Here is a 17825-nt window from a genome sequence, read left to right on the forward strand (position 1 = left end):
GTACTAGTAGTAAAAAAACCCCCACCCTAACACATAGCCAAAGTGAAACAACAGAATACCAAACTTTAGACTACAAACAAGACAGAAACACCAAAAAATACTTCAACTGCTTTTTGTCTGTCCTGTTCTGATAGAAAAATACCCTGCTGTCTACATGGTTTGCTATTACAGGTCCTCTCATCTGTTTTCAGAGTATTTGAGCAAGCCAGTTAAATGTCATTATATATATATACACACTCTATATATTATTATTTATTTCAGATATAGCATATGCAAGAATGAGGATGCTAATCATTTTATGCACTTGAACACCAGCCTGTTCATTCCTTACCAACTGGAAAAGGGCTTTTATCTTCAAAATCTTCCCAGTGTTCAAAATCAAGAGACACGTGAGGATTCTGTCGACAAAAATATTGTTTGAAATACCTGACACACAGTGAATGGGTTCAGAACATTAAATAATTCTCAAATTAATTGCCACTTTACCTTGTTCTTCAGTAATTGGCACCACGCTCCTTTTTTCTCTTTCATGAGAACAATAATAACCTCTTTATCCTTAATCACACATGTAGACTTTTCTCCAAGTATATATTGATGCAGCTCCATGTCAGCTAAATAAAGCTTTTCACCTGAACTAGCACTACATTATAAAGAAAATTTAAAAAATTAAAAAATTAAATGCAAGCTGACAGAGAAACTTTTTGTTTATTATATTTAAACTTCTTAAACCTACCTGAACACCACCTTCTCTTTGAAAAACTCACATTTACAGTCAGCTACATTTGCTACTTTTACCTTCACTGTAACAGTCTCTTCATTTTGAAACCACTTTATTTCTGGATAAAAGCTAAAATAAAGAAAGTTCAATTGAATATTTTTCCAAAATAGAAACCAACTGAGTTTTAAACAAGCTGTCTCAGAGTCAGAACTTTCCCATTAGGTTACATCCAAGCTGCCGATTTTCAGCTTCTGTAGGTGGCCTCAACGGTAACTTGACACTGAATAGCAGTGTCAGCAAAGCACACGGCAGGACCTCAGCCAACCTTGCCACAAAAGCACTGCAACCGTAAGCCTTTGGAGAAGCACATCTGTCGCGACGGAGGGAAGACACAGTCACTCAATATGAGTGATCAGCAGACTTCATTTATTGTGCCTTACAGTCACCTTTTAGGCCTTGTTATAATTAGCTCATACATATTACAAAGTTAAGCTCATTATTGGTTAGTTGCCTAAATACCAAGCCCGCCCCTAGTTTCTCTTCTGTAGTTATCTGTTCCCACCTGCAACATTCTTTTCCCACCACAATCTTCCTGTTACTGTGTAACAACAACAGCCAAGGATAGTGTATTTTTGCTTTACTTCAGATAAGCTGAGAGCAATGTGCATTTTTGTCCAGCCAGCTGGACTATGTCTATGTGACCCTTTTCAGCTAGCCAGTTATCCACACACATCTACTAGTTCAAGTGGGTAGACACACTCCCTTAACTTTGATATCCAAAGGATTCAAACTTACTGCCTCATTTAAGGATGCTATCAGAGGTCTATTCTTGGAATGACAAAGGAAAAGGTAACAGTAGCAAGACCAACCTCTGAAACACTAAGTATTTTTCAACTGGACATAGACACAATACACATTTCTCATCAAGATTTTCAACCACTTATTCTACAGCTGTTATGCCTCAAACGTCCCCCAAAAGCATTTGTTTTCATTCACTTCCTAGTACTGTGGTGTCTAATCAAAGATCACGTAATTTCAACAAAGTTAGCTTCCAGGAGTAAGCAAAAGAGCAGTTTAAATTACTTAAGGGATTCATAAGATGATGTGTGTGTATATAAATAGATATGTTCTAACAGCAACAGTAATCTCTCCAGGTCAACACGGATGTAACAGGATACTTCTGCCTGTGTTATACCTATTTATTCACTAAACAGATAATCTCAGTAAGGATGGCCGTCCTGTTTGGCCGTTCACATTAAAAAGCAAGCATGGGAACAAATAACTCTCAATTTCTGTACCATTTACGTTGATGCAAGGTGGAGTCTTCTGCTTCCTTACTCTCAGCTACACCATCTGAAAGAAATAAATCCAGAAAAATATTTTATACTTACCTATACTACAGGTACTGACAGAATACCCCAGCACCATTGTAAGAAGAACTTGTTAGCAATCAAATTACTACTGCAAGACTATATTTGGCATTTATATTTGTTACTTCCTGTTTTCAAAGATTTAATAAGAGTTAATTCAACCGAGTTTTTTAATTAAAAGGAGTATTAGAGTCAGTATAGGAATTAAAAAACCACCAAAAATGCAGTTTTCCAGGTCAGGTAAACGTTTTTCCAGTTTCAAGACATTAATTTGAAACCTAAACCAGGGCATTATAGAAATTGAATAAGAGTTTCAGGGATGAAACAACTAACACTGAAGTTACCATCACAGCTTGAAACATGGCATGACAGTCACTCCAGTATACCAGGCTAAAAAAGCCTTCTATGATAATCACTCTAGGATTTTGACTTCTGTCTGTTTCAGCTTTTCAATCACTCAGCTTTCACTGCTCCAAACTCACCTGACAACTGCTGCCAGATCATCCTCTGTCCCCCTTCTAGGACTGACAAAGCCATGCGCTTTTAAGCCTCTACTAACTGAATACCACATCCCTGAGCAGTAGATTAAAAAGGGGGGGGGAAGGTGAAAAGCAAGCCATTTTCCACCATCCTGTATCTTGGAAAAACCCTCTCTGAGAACAATGCTGCTATTAATCTCAGATTTCAGCTTCCTTAAACCCTATGGCCTTTGACAGCAAAATGCTTATCCTCTCTACAGGAAGGATTTTCCGCTCACATATTCCATTCAAAGCCAAACAATTCTGAATCTCTCGGGGACAAGATATTTCCCAAATAATACAGCTATATTAACATGGCTTACTCTCACAGCATCTCTAGGCTGCTAACTATAAGGTATTTGTGACTTACTGTAAACATTAGCTGTATGTACTATTCTGTATATTCAGAGAGGTCTGCATTTGGCAAAACGACTTTTAGGTTGACATTTAAGCACCAGACTTTAAGTTCAAAAATTTTTGGAAATTATGAAATTACCACATTGATGATTCCAGAAAGTATTTTTAGAAGAATTACAATTTTCAGTGGAACTGTCTTGTCTTGACATATTCTGTGGATTGGATGCTTTCTGTGGACCAGGTGTATCCTCCTTTATGCTTCTGAAGACAGAAAAAGACAGATGAAAAGAAGGGGTTTAAATATGTTGCAGAATTCCTAATCATAGTTGGAAATCCTTTGAAGTTAAGTTCTTCATTCTAATATATAAAAAATACAATAAAATGCACTTATAGCAAACCATAAATCTCACCACAGGGTTGCTGAACTGCAGTAACTCTGTAAGAAGCATTTATAAGAAAACCAAGTTAGAAGAACATTTAAAATTCTGATAGTAACAGCATTTCCCCTGAATCATAAAGATCTGTTTGCCTTACTGTGTGTGACAGACCTAGATAGGATAATTATTCCCTTCCATAAAGAATTCCAGTAGGTTTGGGGGCTTCTTGGCCATTCATTCTGACTTGGAAAAAGTATTTCAGAATACTCAAGAGTTCTTCACTTACTAGTAAGAGACCTCTTGGCTTTCCAGCTGTACAGATAGGGGCTTCACTAGCTAGACTCAAGATTCAGGAAACACTGTAACAGAATCAATCTACTTGAGAGCTCCGAGATAGGCACCACGACACTGTTCTGCAACAGGCCCAGAAGTCTCCATTAGAACATTACCAGATGCAGCATCATTTCTGAAACACTGACTCATCTGTCCAACTGAAAAATGCTTTCTTCCATTACCTCCAAACACCTAGTGACATAAGAGGACTGAAACTAGTCTAGCAAGTCATCACCTAAAGTTTCAGTCTGCATAAATAAATATTGGCTTTTAAATTAATCCATATGGAATAGTTAGTATTAAATACCTGTGCAGCCATCTTTATTCAGAACTGACACAGCTTACCTTAATTACTCTTTTGGTAAGATTAAAGTAATTTTAATCTTACATGAGAGACACCTTTAAAAAAAATGCACATCAGCTTTTCTGAATAATTCCAACTGAGCAATATTTTCAGCTACGTAAAAATACTGCATAGAAAACTCAATTTATAGTATTTTTTAGAAACCATTTCTGAGTTACTTACTTGAAGGAATCAAACACTTGAAAAAAAGTAATGTCTCCAATGATGTACTAATAGCTTTGGAAAGCCAAGATCTGACAGAATCTGATCTTACTTTAAAGCAACCAAAGTTCTACAGAAATGTTTGATTATTCACATGCTACACTAAAAACAGCCACCAAGCAAGAAGGTGCCTCAAGCTGAAGAAGGACTTGAAACGGAGGGTTGAAAACTGGGCAAATAAGAGTATGAGGTTAGACAAAAGCTTCGTACATGAAGTCTGCAATGAAGCACCTAAAACAGACACAACCAACACAACTGCGCATTCTGCAACAAGAAGATAATCCTGCAGAAACCCCACTTTTCAACCTAAGCCTAATACCTCTTCAACTGTGAAAAGACTTGCGCAATGAAGGACAGCCTGTTTTGCTCAAATGCCATTAATCAGGAATGAGTGGAGTATTTGCCACGTCTTCATAGGATGACATCCAAAAATCACGTAAAGAAACTGAAGGATCTAGCGCTTTGACTGTGCATCTATTGAACAGGCCCACAAGGTAGTAAATTGTCATCAAAAAGGTTTGGACAGAAGGCCCAGAGACAGACTGACTTTTTTAATAACCAACAAATTATCTCAAAGCAAGGATACTACTTCTGTCCATAGACCACATCATCTCGGTGATGAAGGTATCAGTCATTTTCTTTGCACAACAAAAATGTTTGTTAAGGCAATTAAGACTGAACTTGCTGATAAGTGTTGGTTACAATGTGCAACATTCTGGCTATGCCGAGCTTGCCTGAAAGGCTGTGCAGCCTTAATATACTAAGGTCCACTCTTAGAATACTGTTAGTATCTGTGGGAGGAGTAGAACAACACTTTCATTCTGGTCACAGAGATAAGATCCTTGCACTGCATATGACAAATCGCAAGCATTTAATTGAAGAATCTTGCTGGCTGTTGAACTGAAGGAGGAGACTGATGAACAATCACAAAAAGACCAGCACTCTGCATCAAGGACATGTAATTTAAGTGAATTGCTGAGGCAGAAGAATAGAAAACTTAACCACTACACTGAGTGCTACTTGATGTACCAACAGGAGGTGTTTTGGGCTGCTGATACCAGGCAGGAGTTCTGTCATGCCAGCAACGTGCCAAGTAGTTCACAGAAAAACGACTGTTTTCAAAATAGTATGGAAAGTATCCTATATCCTTGTGTTTTCATAATATTTTTTTACTGGGCAGAAGCATTCTTTGATGCAATTATCATGACCAGAGAAAAACAGGATGATACAAGTTATTACGGGTACTTGTCAAGTATTGAGCCATACTCATAGCCATGAAGGACAACAGGTAAGCGACTACCACATCGCGCACACAAATCTTAGACAAGAAGAACAGCTAAAGGAAAGCAGACACATCACAAACACCATTGTCTCTGTGTTTAAATGTAAATCACATTCAGTAATATTAATTATGAAAATACCCAAGTAAATTAATACAATTTTTTCCCAAGTATATGCTGAAAAAGATTTGTAAACACTTACAAAGGCTCCAAGTTCTTTGCATGATCTAATACTTTCACGTGTCCACACAGCTTCTGAAGTTGTGTTAGATGTTCTGGATTGTCAGTTCCCAGACCCGTAGACAAGATCTCAGATCGAACATTGTATTCATTGACCGACACCTTCAAATCTGAAAGCCTGGTGATGCGGACCTTGAATTACAAAACACACTAAATGGAAATCACAGTTCATAAACGGTCTCTCTCCAACTCTAAGCTGTTCTTTAAGTAAAACTTTAAACATACTCCCATTCATTCATACGTGTAAGCATTTTGTTTTCTGTGATATTCAAACAGGAACCTACCCATGTCTGTTTTCAAGGTATCACCATCTTTTTCGCTGTGATAATGGTTCTAGTAACTATTAGCTAGTTTCACCCAACAGAACCAAGTAAACAATCCTAGCCCTGATTATACAGATTACAGCCAAAATACACACCCCACAGAATAACTTCTGTTAACTTTGAGGAATAGTCTGGATGACGTTTATAATATAATACATAATGAGCTCTCCAGACTTAAAGTTCAAGTTTTAATCAGTCATGTATTTCACCTATATATAGGCATACATATTTATCACAGAATGGTTGAGGTTGCGAGGGACCTTTAGAGGTCATCTCGTCCAGCCTGCTTGCTTAAGTAGGATCACCCAGTCAGCAGCTCAGAACCGTGTCCCAATTGCTTCCGAGCTATCTCCAAGGATGAAAACTCTACAACCACTGAGCAACCTGTTCCAGTGCTCAGGCACCATCACAGTAAGCTAACCAACAGTATTACATGAATACCACATAGAATAAAATTAACATAGGAAGGGACAGAACAAAAAAGAATAGATGCTTTTGTTATAAAGGAGTTTAGATACAAATATTTCATAATATTACAGTTCTATACCTACCATTGGGTCCACCCAAGCTGTATTTCCCAAGGTATGTACTATTTTTGCTTCATGTAGTCTTCCTTTTATTTTGTGATTAATATAATGAGTTACCTAGGAAGAACAAGTTTTCACTGCACTTGATGTATACCAACATAACTTTACAGTTATTCTAATTATAACAGACCAACCTTCTGAGCTTAACAATGAAACGGGTATTCAATCAATAAAACCAGTTTTGAGTAAACTAGTGAAATACTCCAACTTTACTGTAGGTTAAAACAGTATTAGCCTTTAAAAGGAGCTTCCTTAATGGAAGACTACTCAAACACAGGCCAATTTATGGAGGCTACTCTTTCCCCATTACTGCCCACAGATTCAAAAGCGGCAGTATCTTGTCCTGGAAGAAGCCATTTAAATCACAAGAGAGTAAAATACCATAAATTTAACTTCATTACTTTGTAGGAAAACAAACAAGAAAACTGACTTCTCAGAATCTGGCCCAACAGCATGTATATATTGGTAATGCTAATAAGTAACAGAATTTGATAACTAAGTTTGCAGTTCATAACTGGTTTAGTGTAGAAAATAACGCACAGACAAAAATTAAAGAACATAAAGGAAACACCATGCAAAACCTGATAAATATTACCTTTGGGTTCCATTCAGTTTCATTATCAATGGGTTTCACTCTACAAACTACAAATTCCACAGCCTGAGGGGGCAGACTCTGAAACCTTGCAGGTAAGTGAAGCAGCTGATAGCTCGGAACTTGACTTGTTCTGCCTTCATCTATATACTTAATTCTGACGCTAAAGAACACATTTTCCTCCTCTTTTGGGGGAATCTCTATCACCTGAACCCTTCATACAGTAAGAAAGGAAACACAGAATTATCATTCATGTAATTCCAACAAATCAGTTGTAAATATTTTTTAATCTACTCATTTAAAAAAACCAGTATTTTCATAGCAAAATACCTAACTGTGTGTGTGTGCATGGACAGTCATTTTGTTTTCCAAGAATGATTTGAATAGCAGTGATTTTTTGCTGGTTTTGGGGGTGAGCTGGCTTCTTAAACTAAATAGTGAAAGTTTTAAATTACTTTATATAAAAAAGCACACATGAATCATTTAAAACCCCAACATTTTTACCTGTGAAAGAGTGTTTTCTCACATAATCCATAAAATGCTAACTTCTCCACATTTTTAACAGAAATTTTGTTATTAGGTTGCTTAAAATACTCATTAATTTCTTCAGCAAGCATTGTATATTGGTCCTTTTTTTTATCTACTATTCGACCAAAGTAGTTTGTTGCATTTACAATGTGGAGAGGCAGTATCTGAAAGCATAAAACACATTAGGAAAAAAAAGGACTGAAAGATTCATTGAACTAAAAAACCCACAAGTATTCATATTCAAGATCACCTACCTCTTTCCAGCAAAAAGAGGTGACAGAGATGCCGCTGCATACACATATTTCAGCAGTATTAACTGCCCTTAGCCCAGTCAATAGTGGACAAAATAAATTTACAGAGCAAGAACTACTAAGATCACAAACATCAATGAACTACACTATTACTTGTCAGGCTGCTAAACACTAAGGCTTCCCTCACCATTCAAAGCTTAATTTTAAGTGTTCTCCAACTGTACAATGAGTTTTAGAGGAAATGACGGGAAGTGAGGCCTTCACTCTTTTCACATTAAAATCACTTAAATGAAAAACTATGAATACACTACTATCAGCATCAATGCATAAAATGCTGGGTACATCCATCCAAAGGGTCACGCCAGGCATAAGTACTGACGTATAGCTGGGTGTATGAGGCCAGACAGGATAGTAAGAGGATCAGAAAGGTAATTTCCCCTTAATAAAAATCCTAAAAATTCACAATGCAACTGAGGTTCTTAAAGGAAGGAAATATTATACTGGGTTCCAAACAAAAAAGAAAGTGAATACTTATCAAAGAGGTAACTGGTTTGTAAGACAGAAACCCAGGCTCTACAGTCAGAAGAACAGAATTACATGAGGAAATGGAAGAGGTCTTGAGTGCACCACAGGTTAAGTGCAAGTTTCTAACAGGAGTGTCATGAAACCTGTCCCACTCTCAGGCACCAAAACTGGATACATGTAGGTTCTCAAAGGGTTTGAACTCATACCTACCAAGAAACGCTTATTTATTAGACAGAAATGGAGTGACACCAAAGAATCCACCCCAGTTCTCCTTGTTTTCTATTCTCACAACCTATGGCTTTTGAGAATGCATAATACCCATTAACTGCATGACCTGAGGGCACCTGAATTCTGCAAAAGGCACGACAGGAAAGAAGGCAGAAGCAGCTCATCCAAACAGAAGGCATCTAGTGCTTCTTCGAGCCAAGTGCTAACTTTGCAATGGAGTACCAATGTCTACACGATTGCCCTCAGCAATCATCATACAATAAAGGGACAAGAGATAGATTGTGTTAATACTGCTGTATGGGAACACTCCAGTATAGAAGGAACTGAAAAGCCAGATGGAGGGAGCTGGAGATACAAACTGTTACTGGGACGTGAAGAGCCATCACAGCAAAGTCAACCCAGTAACCATGAAGGTTTCATGACTGAAACAATTGAAAAAAAAAAAAAAAAAAAAAAAAAAAAGTCGTCAAATTAGAACTGCACTCTGTATCAAAACGGTTTTCAAAAAGCATTAACATCCTAGTAGGAAATAACCATTTCCATCTAGAAGATAAAGGAGGAGCTGTACCCCATTTTCTGTGGATATTGTATTTGAAACTAGTATTTTCATTTACAAGGCCACAATATGCTCATTTTCCAGCAAGTTTGCATGAACGTATCAGCTAAGGAAAAAATCTTCAATTCCAACAAAATATGCATTACCTTCCACTTCAACTTCTCTTCACTCCAAAAAGATTAATCTGCGTTTCCTTTACAATAAATATAATTTAAACTTATAGGAACTTTAATCTTTGTTAATTTTGGTATATGGTCTCAATTTACAGAAGGAAGGAATAAACAGAACATAAACCCTCTTTCCACAGAATGGGAATCTTCAACACAAAGAAAAATCTGAGGTAAACTCATCATCACCTGCAAAACAATTCCAATTCAAGCTAACGATTAAGGGAAAATCTGGCACACTTACTTATGCAAGGGAGAGAGGAAAAGCCTAAAAAATAACACATATTCAATATTAATGTAGTATGTATACTATATGATGTAATATGAAAAGGTAAGTATTACGCTAAGTAGCTACTTAAGACCTGTCCTCTTGGTACCCAAAAATCAAGGAAAATAATAACTTACTGTCACATATCCAGGCGTTAGTCTAATGTTTTCTGGTATATTCTGGGTCATGTCTATTTGTAAATTAATTTGATGACGATCTGGACACACTGTTCTATTCCTACATATTAAAAAAATGTTTTTAGAAAAAAGGCCTTTGTTTCCACTTGTAGACTGTTTTGACATGATTTACAACAGCTTTAAATACTAAAATTTAATCAGCCCTCAATATGCAATTTCTGTCTCAAACAGCACCAATGACTCTGGGGGTTAGACAGAAATGATCGAACAGGTCTTGGTGGAAAAGTCTGTACAACAAAACAAAAACCACCAGAAAACTTGTTTGAGCGTAAAGCAAACGGTAACTTGCAACAAGAGTTATCTAAACTAGAAGTCGTATTTGAGAACACTTTAGCTTCCTCCTTCAGGCAATAATTATAATCCAATTTCACACAGCTCACAGAAGTCATCATCTACTTACCCATGCTGGAGGGACAGGAGACAACAGAGGAGAGAGTAAAGCACAAAGCTTGTGCAATTACGGTTAGAATACTAATAAAAACAATGGCTTAAAGTTCCCTCAAGTACACCTCAGTAGCATAATTCATTATAACTGCTGCCCTATCAGACCATGTATGATTGGTCTCCATACAAACATTAATTTTGTTTTCTTAAAAGTACCTCAGGAGAGTGAAACAGATGCAACAGTCAACAGAAAACAAACAATGAGCAAAAACTGGTTTAGATCAAAGTATCCAACAGGAAAATTCATCAATGAAATACAAGGAGTCATCATCCAGAGTATACAATGCCCTCCTGCATCAGTATGCGTGTCAAGAAAACTTGGTATTTTCTTACTTGCAAATCCCAAGTATTTTCACACAGGCACACAGTGGCCTTGAAGCTTTCTTATCTTCTTTAGCTTCTAGCATCTTGGCAGCAAAATCATGCAGTTCTGGTGGAATTTCAGCTTCTGCACGCTGCAAATAGTGCAGGAACCCAAGTGCATGACATGCACTGTCTTCTGTTAGCAGAACGACTGACCTTGCCTTTGTACATTCCTGATCTACAGAGGAATCCTAAAAAAAGTAATTTTAAAAAAAGTAGTTTTAAAAGCTTTTATGTATCCACCACTTAATAACCAAATTTAGTATTACCCTGTTAAAAGATTTACTCAAACCTTTATCACATCACAGAAGTTGTCAGACATGCTGTGTAGACGCTGACCAAAGATTCTTGGAGAAGGAAAACTGAAATGTATCACGCAAGTTGCATCTGTAATTCCCAAAGGCTGCATGCAGTCATCTGTTAAAACTAAGCACATGTTTTATGGACACTTAAGATAACTGTTAATACTTCAAGCGTATGAAGTATTACATCACATTAGCAATGGCTGTTTCCTTCTCCCTATTCAATGACTTAAGAAAAAGCTCTTTTCCTAATACACTTACATAAGGAATTGCTTCAGTCAACGCATTTCATAAGCATATGGCAGACACTGTGTTTCATGTTAGTCTCTAATAATCTAGAATAAATCTTTGTTTCATATCAGTGTCACAGAATAAATAGAACTGCCTACAGCCAACTACTTCACAGGAGTAAGATAGAAAGCACTTGAAGTAATGCAGGAATGGTAACACCTTTGTATGAACCTACAAAGCAGATGCAAGTCAATCTTCTTTTTTTAGCCTGCTTTTGATGTATAAAATGGAAAAAAATAGGTTTGAAACTGGGAAAGAGTCTTTGCTACTGCAAACAACTTGAAAAATAAAAGTCTACCAGAACTTATGGGAAATTACTATAGTAAGTTTTCAGAGTTTCTAAATTATTTCAAACTGAAAGCATCTGCTGTAGTAGGTGACAATTCTTTGAAAGTACTAGTAGTTTGTTTGTTTTTTAACTAAAGCATAAAAAAATCCCTCCTTTATGTTCCCTCCAATAAGTGAGGTTTTCCCTCAAAGCAGTTACCCTGGGACCCAGGAACAACAATAAAAGAAAAAACAAAAAAAAGGGAAAGAAAAAAAAGACTAGCTGTAGTACTAATAAGCAAAGGGATAACTAAGTAATTGATAGGGAACTGACCCTGTGGAACCGATGAGATAACTTAGTACAAGTATTTAACATAGAATGTTAGTCACCATGTAGATGTAATCACACCTAAACAAAAAGAAAATACTCACCTAACACAACAGGAGTGCCAGAACTGTAATTTTTTGTCCACTGCTCTAAGACATACTTGACATTAAATTCACTTTCTTTATGTATTTTTAAGGAACATATAGAGCTGCTCTTCAGCGCCTGGGTGACAAAGTAGTAGGTTATACATTCTTTCAATACAGCAATGATTGCTCCAATAAACTAACAAATAGTATATCTTATTAGTATCTAGCATACCTTAGCTACTGGAGAGAGATAAGGGAAAGAGTTAATGACATTTATGTTGCTTATATGAAAAAAAATACATTTGAGATTATGGAGATTAAACTTACTAAATTCCTGAATAAAAAGAAAACTAATAAAACTCAGGTTCCTCTGAATTAACACATTAAACAGATGTTTAAGAAAGTAGAAACTCCATTTGACGCTTTTCCCACCATTAAGGTGTCCTATCTACTCTAAGTGGATTCTATCATTTAACATGCAGGCTCATGTTTCAGACTCTCAGAAAAAGCATTAAACCCCCCTCACTGATCATACCCATACTTAAATTTGCAGGAATGTAGCATACTTAAAAAGCTTTATTTGTCAAGTTCGAGGTTCAAAAATTAATCACTACAAAAGCCTTCATTATTTGGTAAACTGGCTAATGAACTAAGTTAACACTTAAACTATTTACGGTATTTGAAGTTTGTGTACACAAGAATTACTATAAACAGCTTCAATTCTTCTTTAGCATCAAACAACACTTTAAGGTGGTGGTGGCGGAGCTGGTTTTGATATGCTTGAAGAGATTAACCCTCAAATATTCAAGGAAGATACAGTAGAAAGTCACAAGACAAAACCAGATTTGCTTCCCTTAACAATAATCAAAGATTAAACAGTCCAGATACACTAACATTTACCTCAGAAAAATCCTTTAAATATCACAGACTCTATTCCAGCTTCTGGAAGGGAATAGATTCCCACATTTCAGGACTGACATATTTCTTCCTGCGACATCTGAACCACCCAGCCATATATCTTTTTGCTATCCCATCCTTGGAGCTATCACCAAAACTTTTAATTCTAATATCCTCATAGCTTGCCTCCTTTAGCAGTATCGTCCCCACTATCTGCATGACCCCACCCAGGCTTAACAGAATTGTTTCCTATCTCTTGCCTCCCTGTCAAATCAGACTGCGCTCCTCTTACTTTGCATAGTTGGAGAACCAGCAAAGAGACAAAATACAGAAGAGATTTTTCTATTGCTGTGCTGTTATATATATTCATTGGAATAATAACCTGAATAAAGAACTATTGCAGGAGAAGTCTTTCTTAGTCTCCACCTCTGAAATGCCAAGTATACAATCCCACATAAAAGGTGAAGAACTGGACCATGTTCTATTTATTACAGATAACTTGGAAGCCATTTTATGCCAGGTTTTAAGAAAATACATATTAAACATGCTATCTTCCTCCCATGCGCTAGGACTTGAAGCTTTAACTAAATTCTGGTGGACTGTCACAGGATGACAGAAAATGCTTCTTTCCAGTTAGAGAAACAGCATTCTACAATTTCAGCTACTCCAGAGGAGAAACAAACAGAACAGAACTTCTTAACATGGTGCTTAAGTTTTCTCCTCCCATACTACTTGAAACAATAACAAACAAAAAATTGACAGAACTTTCACTGGAAAAAAGCTAGTTTGATTTAACTCAAAGTTCCAACCTGACAAGAGAGAATGTAGTTAAAAATTTACTGATGAACATATTCTATGCCAGATGTTCCTGTCAGGCTTTCTTCTAGGTGTCAGAAGAGTGGGGTTGGGGCTATTTTTAGCAGAAATAACTAGCTTCCAAATTTACACTCCTACTTTATTCTCAGAAGCCAAGATAGTTTTGTTATACCTTAACAATTTAAAAAAGCACTTATCTACATGAATTTAAATACTTTCTTACCTTATGAATCATTTCTGCTTCATTTACCGAATTAGTGAATACCAGCACCTTCTGACGATTATTATGGGTAAAATCCAGTATTTTTAGTAATTCAGCAATTCTCTCTGTGTTCATGCAAGGCTGCACAACCTAGAAGTAGATACAAAACAGAGGGCTGATAATTCATGTAATTATACATATTTTCCTATATTAATTCTTTCTTTTAATAAGTACTAACATTGTTATATAACACCAAAGAGAATCTAGCAAATGGTAGCTCCAGAAGTGGTAGGTCTTCTGCTTAACTTACAGAAGATACAACTCTCACAAAAGGTATGCATTTAGGACAGTCTCCACAAGTACAATTAAAATCCCTCCCATCATGAAAATCCCACATTAAAGATTTTTCATTCGTTTAGTTCTGTGATTTATCAATCCAAGTTTAGCATTTTCAAGTACCACTAAAAAACTTCACACTCCAAAAACATTCTGCACTGCCCGAAACACTGCCCGAATTTTAATATTAAAAATAAAAAAACCCAACAAACTAAAGCATCAACACACTGACATTTTGTCCTGCCAAACCATTAGACTTCTTACAAAAAGTGGTGTTTTTTTCAGTTTCGTGTCATGCTCAGGATGTCTAGTCTTAAGAGATTTCCCAACACACTCAATTCCCAAATTATTACCTTTTGAGACAGAAGAATTCAGATCATACAACATTTTTTATTATTCTGAAGGGCTATACCACATTGACTGGAAATTAAATGAGAAGATGCCTAAGAACACATAACAACTTTCTTGAAATTTCAGGTCAAATGAATTTCTGTATTGTGTGGCACACAGCAGTAAAACAATTCTTTTACTAGCTCTATCATCAGATAACTTACCTTGTAGTTCTGTCACTCAAAATTAACAATTGCAAAAACATTCTGATGAAATTCTGCCCACAAACTATACCATTTGCAAATACTTCACATAAAATTCAGACTCCTTCGCACTAACAATGAAACACTTGAGAGAATATCTTCACACCTCAGTCCTACAAAGCAAGGTAAAAGACCTTAGCTCCTTCAGTGACTAACTTGTGCAGGTCTTCTAAGAGTCAGTTCACACATGTCAGCGCAGCCTGAGGTCCAAGTCAGGATGTAGCATTACACACTTAACATAAACAATCAGCAGCCACACACACTGACCTTGATCAATACAAACAACGAAGTTTTTGTACTTAGTAAATCTTAGTGAAAAACCAGCGACATCATCTCCAAATTTTTACCTGCTGCACATTTCCATAGATGGAAGCTTCTTCCATAGATGTTATCACAATGTAAGGATCGTTCATGAACTCCTTTATCAAGTATGCTATATGTTTATTCCAATGAGTTCCAACAGCAATTATCTGATGTGGTGAATACTCCCACTCTTCAGTAACAAAGGCTTTCTTGTAACAATCTAATATAGTAAAAATCTATAAAGGAAGAAAAAAAAAAGTTTTCTTCCTTCCTCTTATCCGGTACCAATGAGTATGTAACAGCAGTGAAAAGTACACCGTTTCAGCACACTGTTCTCTCCAGTCACAAAATCACCACCACAGCAAACCACAGATTTCACACCCCAAAACCAAAGTGTTTGGTTTTTCCACTTTTATCCTATTATTTGAATGCCTTCTGAAGCAAGAAGCAACAGGACAACACGAAGGAACAGCATGCATGCATGAATGCAGGATCATAATACAAGACTCTGCCCATACAAGATGGCAATCTCATGAAAAGGATCCATTCAGATCTGAAACCTACTAATTCTATACAACAGTAGATCCAAAAAGTCAGAGAGTCAGCAAAACTAGGACGTAAGCAGAAGATAAGACCAACCTGCCAATACAGAAATAGCCAAAAAAAAAAAAAACCAAAAAACTTTTGCCATAAAATCATTTGTAAAAAACCAACAATCACAAAGGCAGGATGAATATATTCCTAATGACATTACCTTGCATAAGCGACAAACAGTCCAGTTGTGTTCCACTTTAGAAAAAAATAAAATCTACGACAGTGAAAAAAGGTAAGCAAGCCAATTTTTTGCATAGTGATGATGTAATATGCTGTAATACTAACAGAAATCATCTGTCCTATGAAGCCTCAAAGCAGTAACAAAAAAATTACGGAATATTCTCAAAATTGAGTTATAAATCATCATTTTAAAACTGATACAATATACACATCCTTGTCAACATGACACTTCACGCTGTTCCTCATCCAAGATTCTCTGAGTTACAATCAGCTTCTCCTTTTGCCTGCACTGACATCAAGGCCCAAGGAAAATTATGACGATTGCATCCATGACTATCTGATCATCCACTTCTGCCTTGCATTCTACAGAGACCAAGGGGCTTACCAACAGACAGTTCTTGAATGGAAGCTGTTCAAACAGCACCAGTAAGAGGAAAAAAGGAGTTCCCAACAGACAGATCATGCAAGTAAAAAGTAGATTAAAAATCCCTACACTGAAACTACTGCTACCCAGTTGAAACAAACACAAGTACCTGGGAAGCCACCCAAAGGAAAGGAAGACAGCATAATAGAGCAGAAGTGTAGAACAGGACAGGATAGAGCTCTTAAAAAAAAATAATAAAAGATGACAGGCAAAAAAGCAAGGAAAGTCAGATTTAATAATTACTGCTTCACTTTTCCAGTGTTTCATTCTGCCAGAAGCATAAAGATGTGATTTCTTAAATTCCATTATCTTTCGAACTCTACCATGGGGGTTCAGAAAAGTTCTTTTTTTTTTTTCAGTATGTGCCACTGTTTTCATGACAAGTGCACAACTAGAACGGCATTTTACCAACTGAACCTATAAGACATTTACCTGTTTAGCTGCGTCAGAGAACAGTACCTCAATCTCATCAAGAACAAGATGGCAAAGTCTACAAAATAATAAACACTGATGTTCCAACAGTCTCAGGAGACTATATGGTGTAGTCACGATTAGTTCACCTACAAGTAGGAAGAAAACCCATTAACATTAACTTACAACTTGAAAGAATATTAGTAAGACACCACAGGACATGGCAGTTCTATTAAAAAAAAAAAAGTCACATTTGCATTTCAGATGCATCACCTTAAAGTTGGAGGGCTGGGGCTGGCTAGTTTTGGTGGGTGTTTTGTTTTTGGTTTTTTTTTTTTTTTTTTAATAGAGAACACTGACTTAATTTTCTGACTTTTCACCAACAGATTATTTTTAGTTTGCTTTTATTTTTCTACCCCTACATGTCTTCAACAGCTGAGTGAGTAAAACTCTTGATATTTTGAAAGAGTGAAAGGCCTGAAGTAGTTTATAAAGCAGGATGCCAATAGTTTTCCAATAAGGTAATGGAAGTATAGATAAGAACTTCAGAACTAGATAGACAGAAAGTAAATATTTAAATATGTGCAAGAGCAGCCTTTAGAGAAGTTTGGTTTTAAAAACAGAATAAGCCACACGTGGCTTAGATATCTACACACATATAAACACATATGTGTGTGCACATATTTATACATACACATATATAAAAACCCCACACCAATCAATCTGTGCAAATATACCAACAGCTCAACTAAGAAAAGATCTGAATTCATTCATTGAATGATGGATGTAAGAATACTAACTGCTGGAATAGAGTTTTACACAATCCTTCATAGTTTTATCCATATCTTGTTTCCTTGGCAAAAAGAGCCACTTTTAAAAATGCAGTTATCAATTAAGGCTTAAAAAAAAAAAGACCAAGTAAGAATAGTAAAACTAAGTATTTTAAGTAAATACATTTAAGCAGGACAAGTCTTACAACAGCTCTTTTACTACTTCTATTCTTCCTCT

At 36.3% G+C, this 17825-nt stretch overlaps 1 protein-coding gene across 4 annotated transcripts in view; it reads right to left on the reverse strand.

Moving 5' to 3' along the window:
* Window positions 1-17825, reverse strand: part of TDRD12 (tudor domain containing 12) — a 42067-nt gene that overhangs the window by 4480 nt on the left and 19762 nt on the right. For all 4 annotated transcript variants that reach the window (XM_080365053.1, XM_080365052.1, XM_080365054.1 and 1 more), the window contains 16 exons: window positions 16839-16966; window positions 15253-15444; window positions 13998-14126; window positions 12080-12197; window positions 11080-11213; window positions 10758-10978; window positions 9921-10020; window positions 7765-7952; window positions 7264-7474; window positions 6633-6725; window positions 5721-5890; window positions 3103-3224; window positions 2017-2071; window positions 734-847; window positions 487-640; window positions 332-398 (listed from right to left, as the gene is read on the reverse strand). In XM_080365053.1, coding sequence (XP_080221179.1) covers window positions 332-398; window positions 487-640; window positions 734-847; window positions 2017-2071; window positions 3103-3224; window positions 5721-5890; window positions 6633-6725; window positions 7264-7474; window positions 7765-7952; window positions 9921-10020; window positions 10758-10978; window positions 11080-11213; window positions 12080-12197; window positions 13998-14126; window positions 15253-15444; window positions 16839-16966 — 2196 coding nt within the window. The remainder of the gene's footprint in view (window positions 1-331; window positions 399-486; window positions 641-733; window positions 848-2016; window positions 2072-3102; window positions 3225-5720; window positions 5891-6632; window positions 6726-7263; window positions 7475-7764; window positions 7953-9920; window positions 10021-10757; window positions 10979-11079; window positions 11214-12079; window positions 12198-13997; window positions 14127-15252; window positions 15445-16838; window positions 16967-17825) is intronic.

Source organism: Falco punctatus, assembly GCF_963210335.1.
Source record: "Falco punctatus genome assembly, chromosome: 14".
Lineage (NCBI taxonomy): Eukaryota > Metazoa > Chordata > Aves > Falconiformes > Falconidae > Falco > Falco punctatus.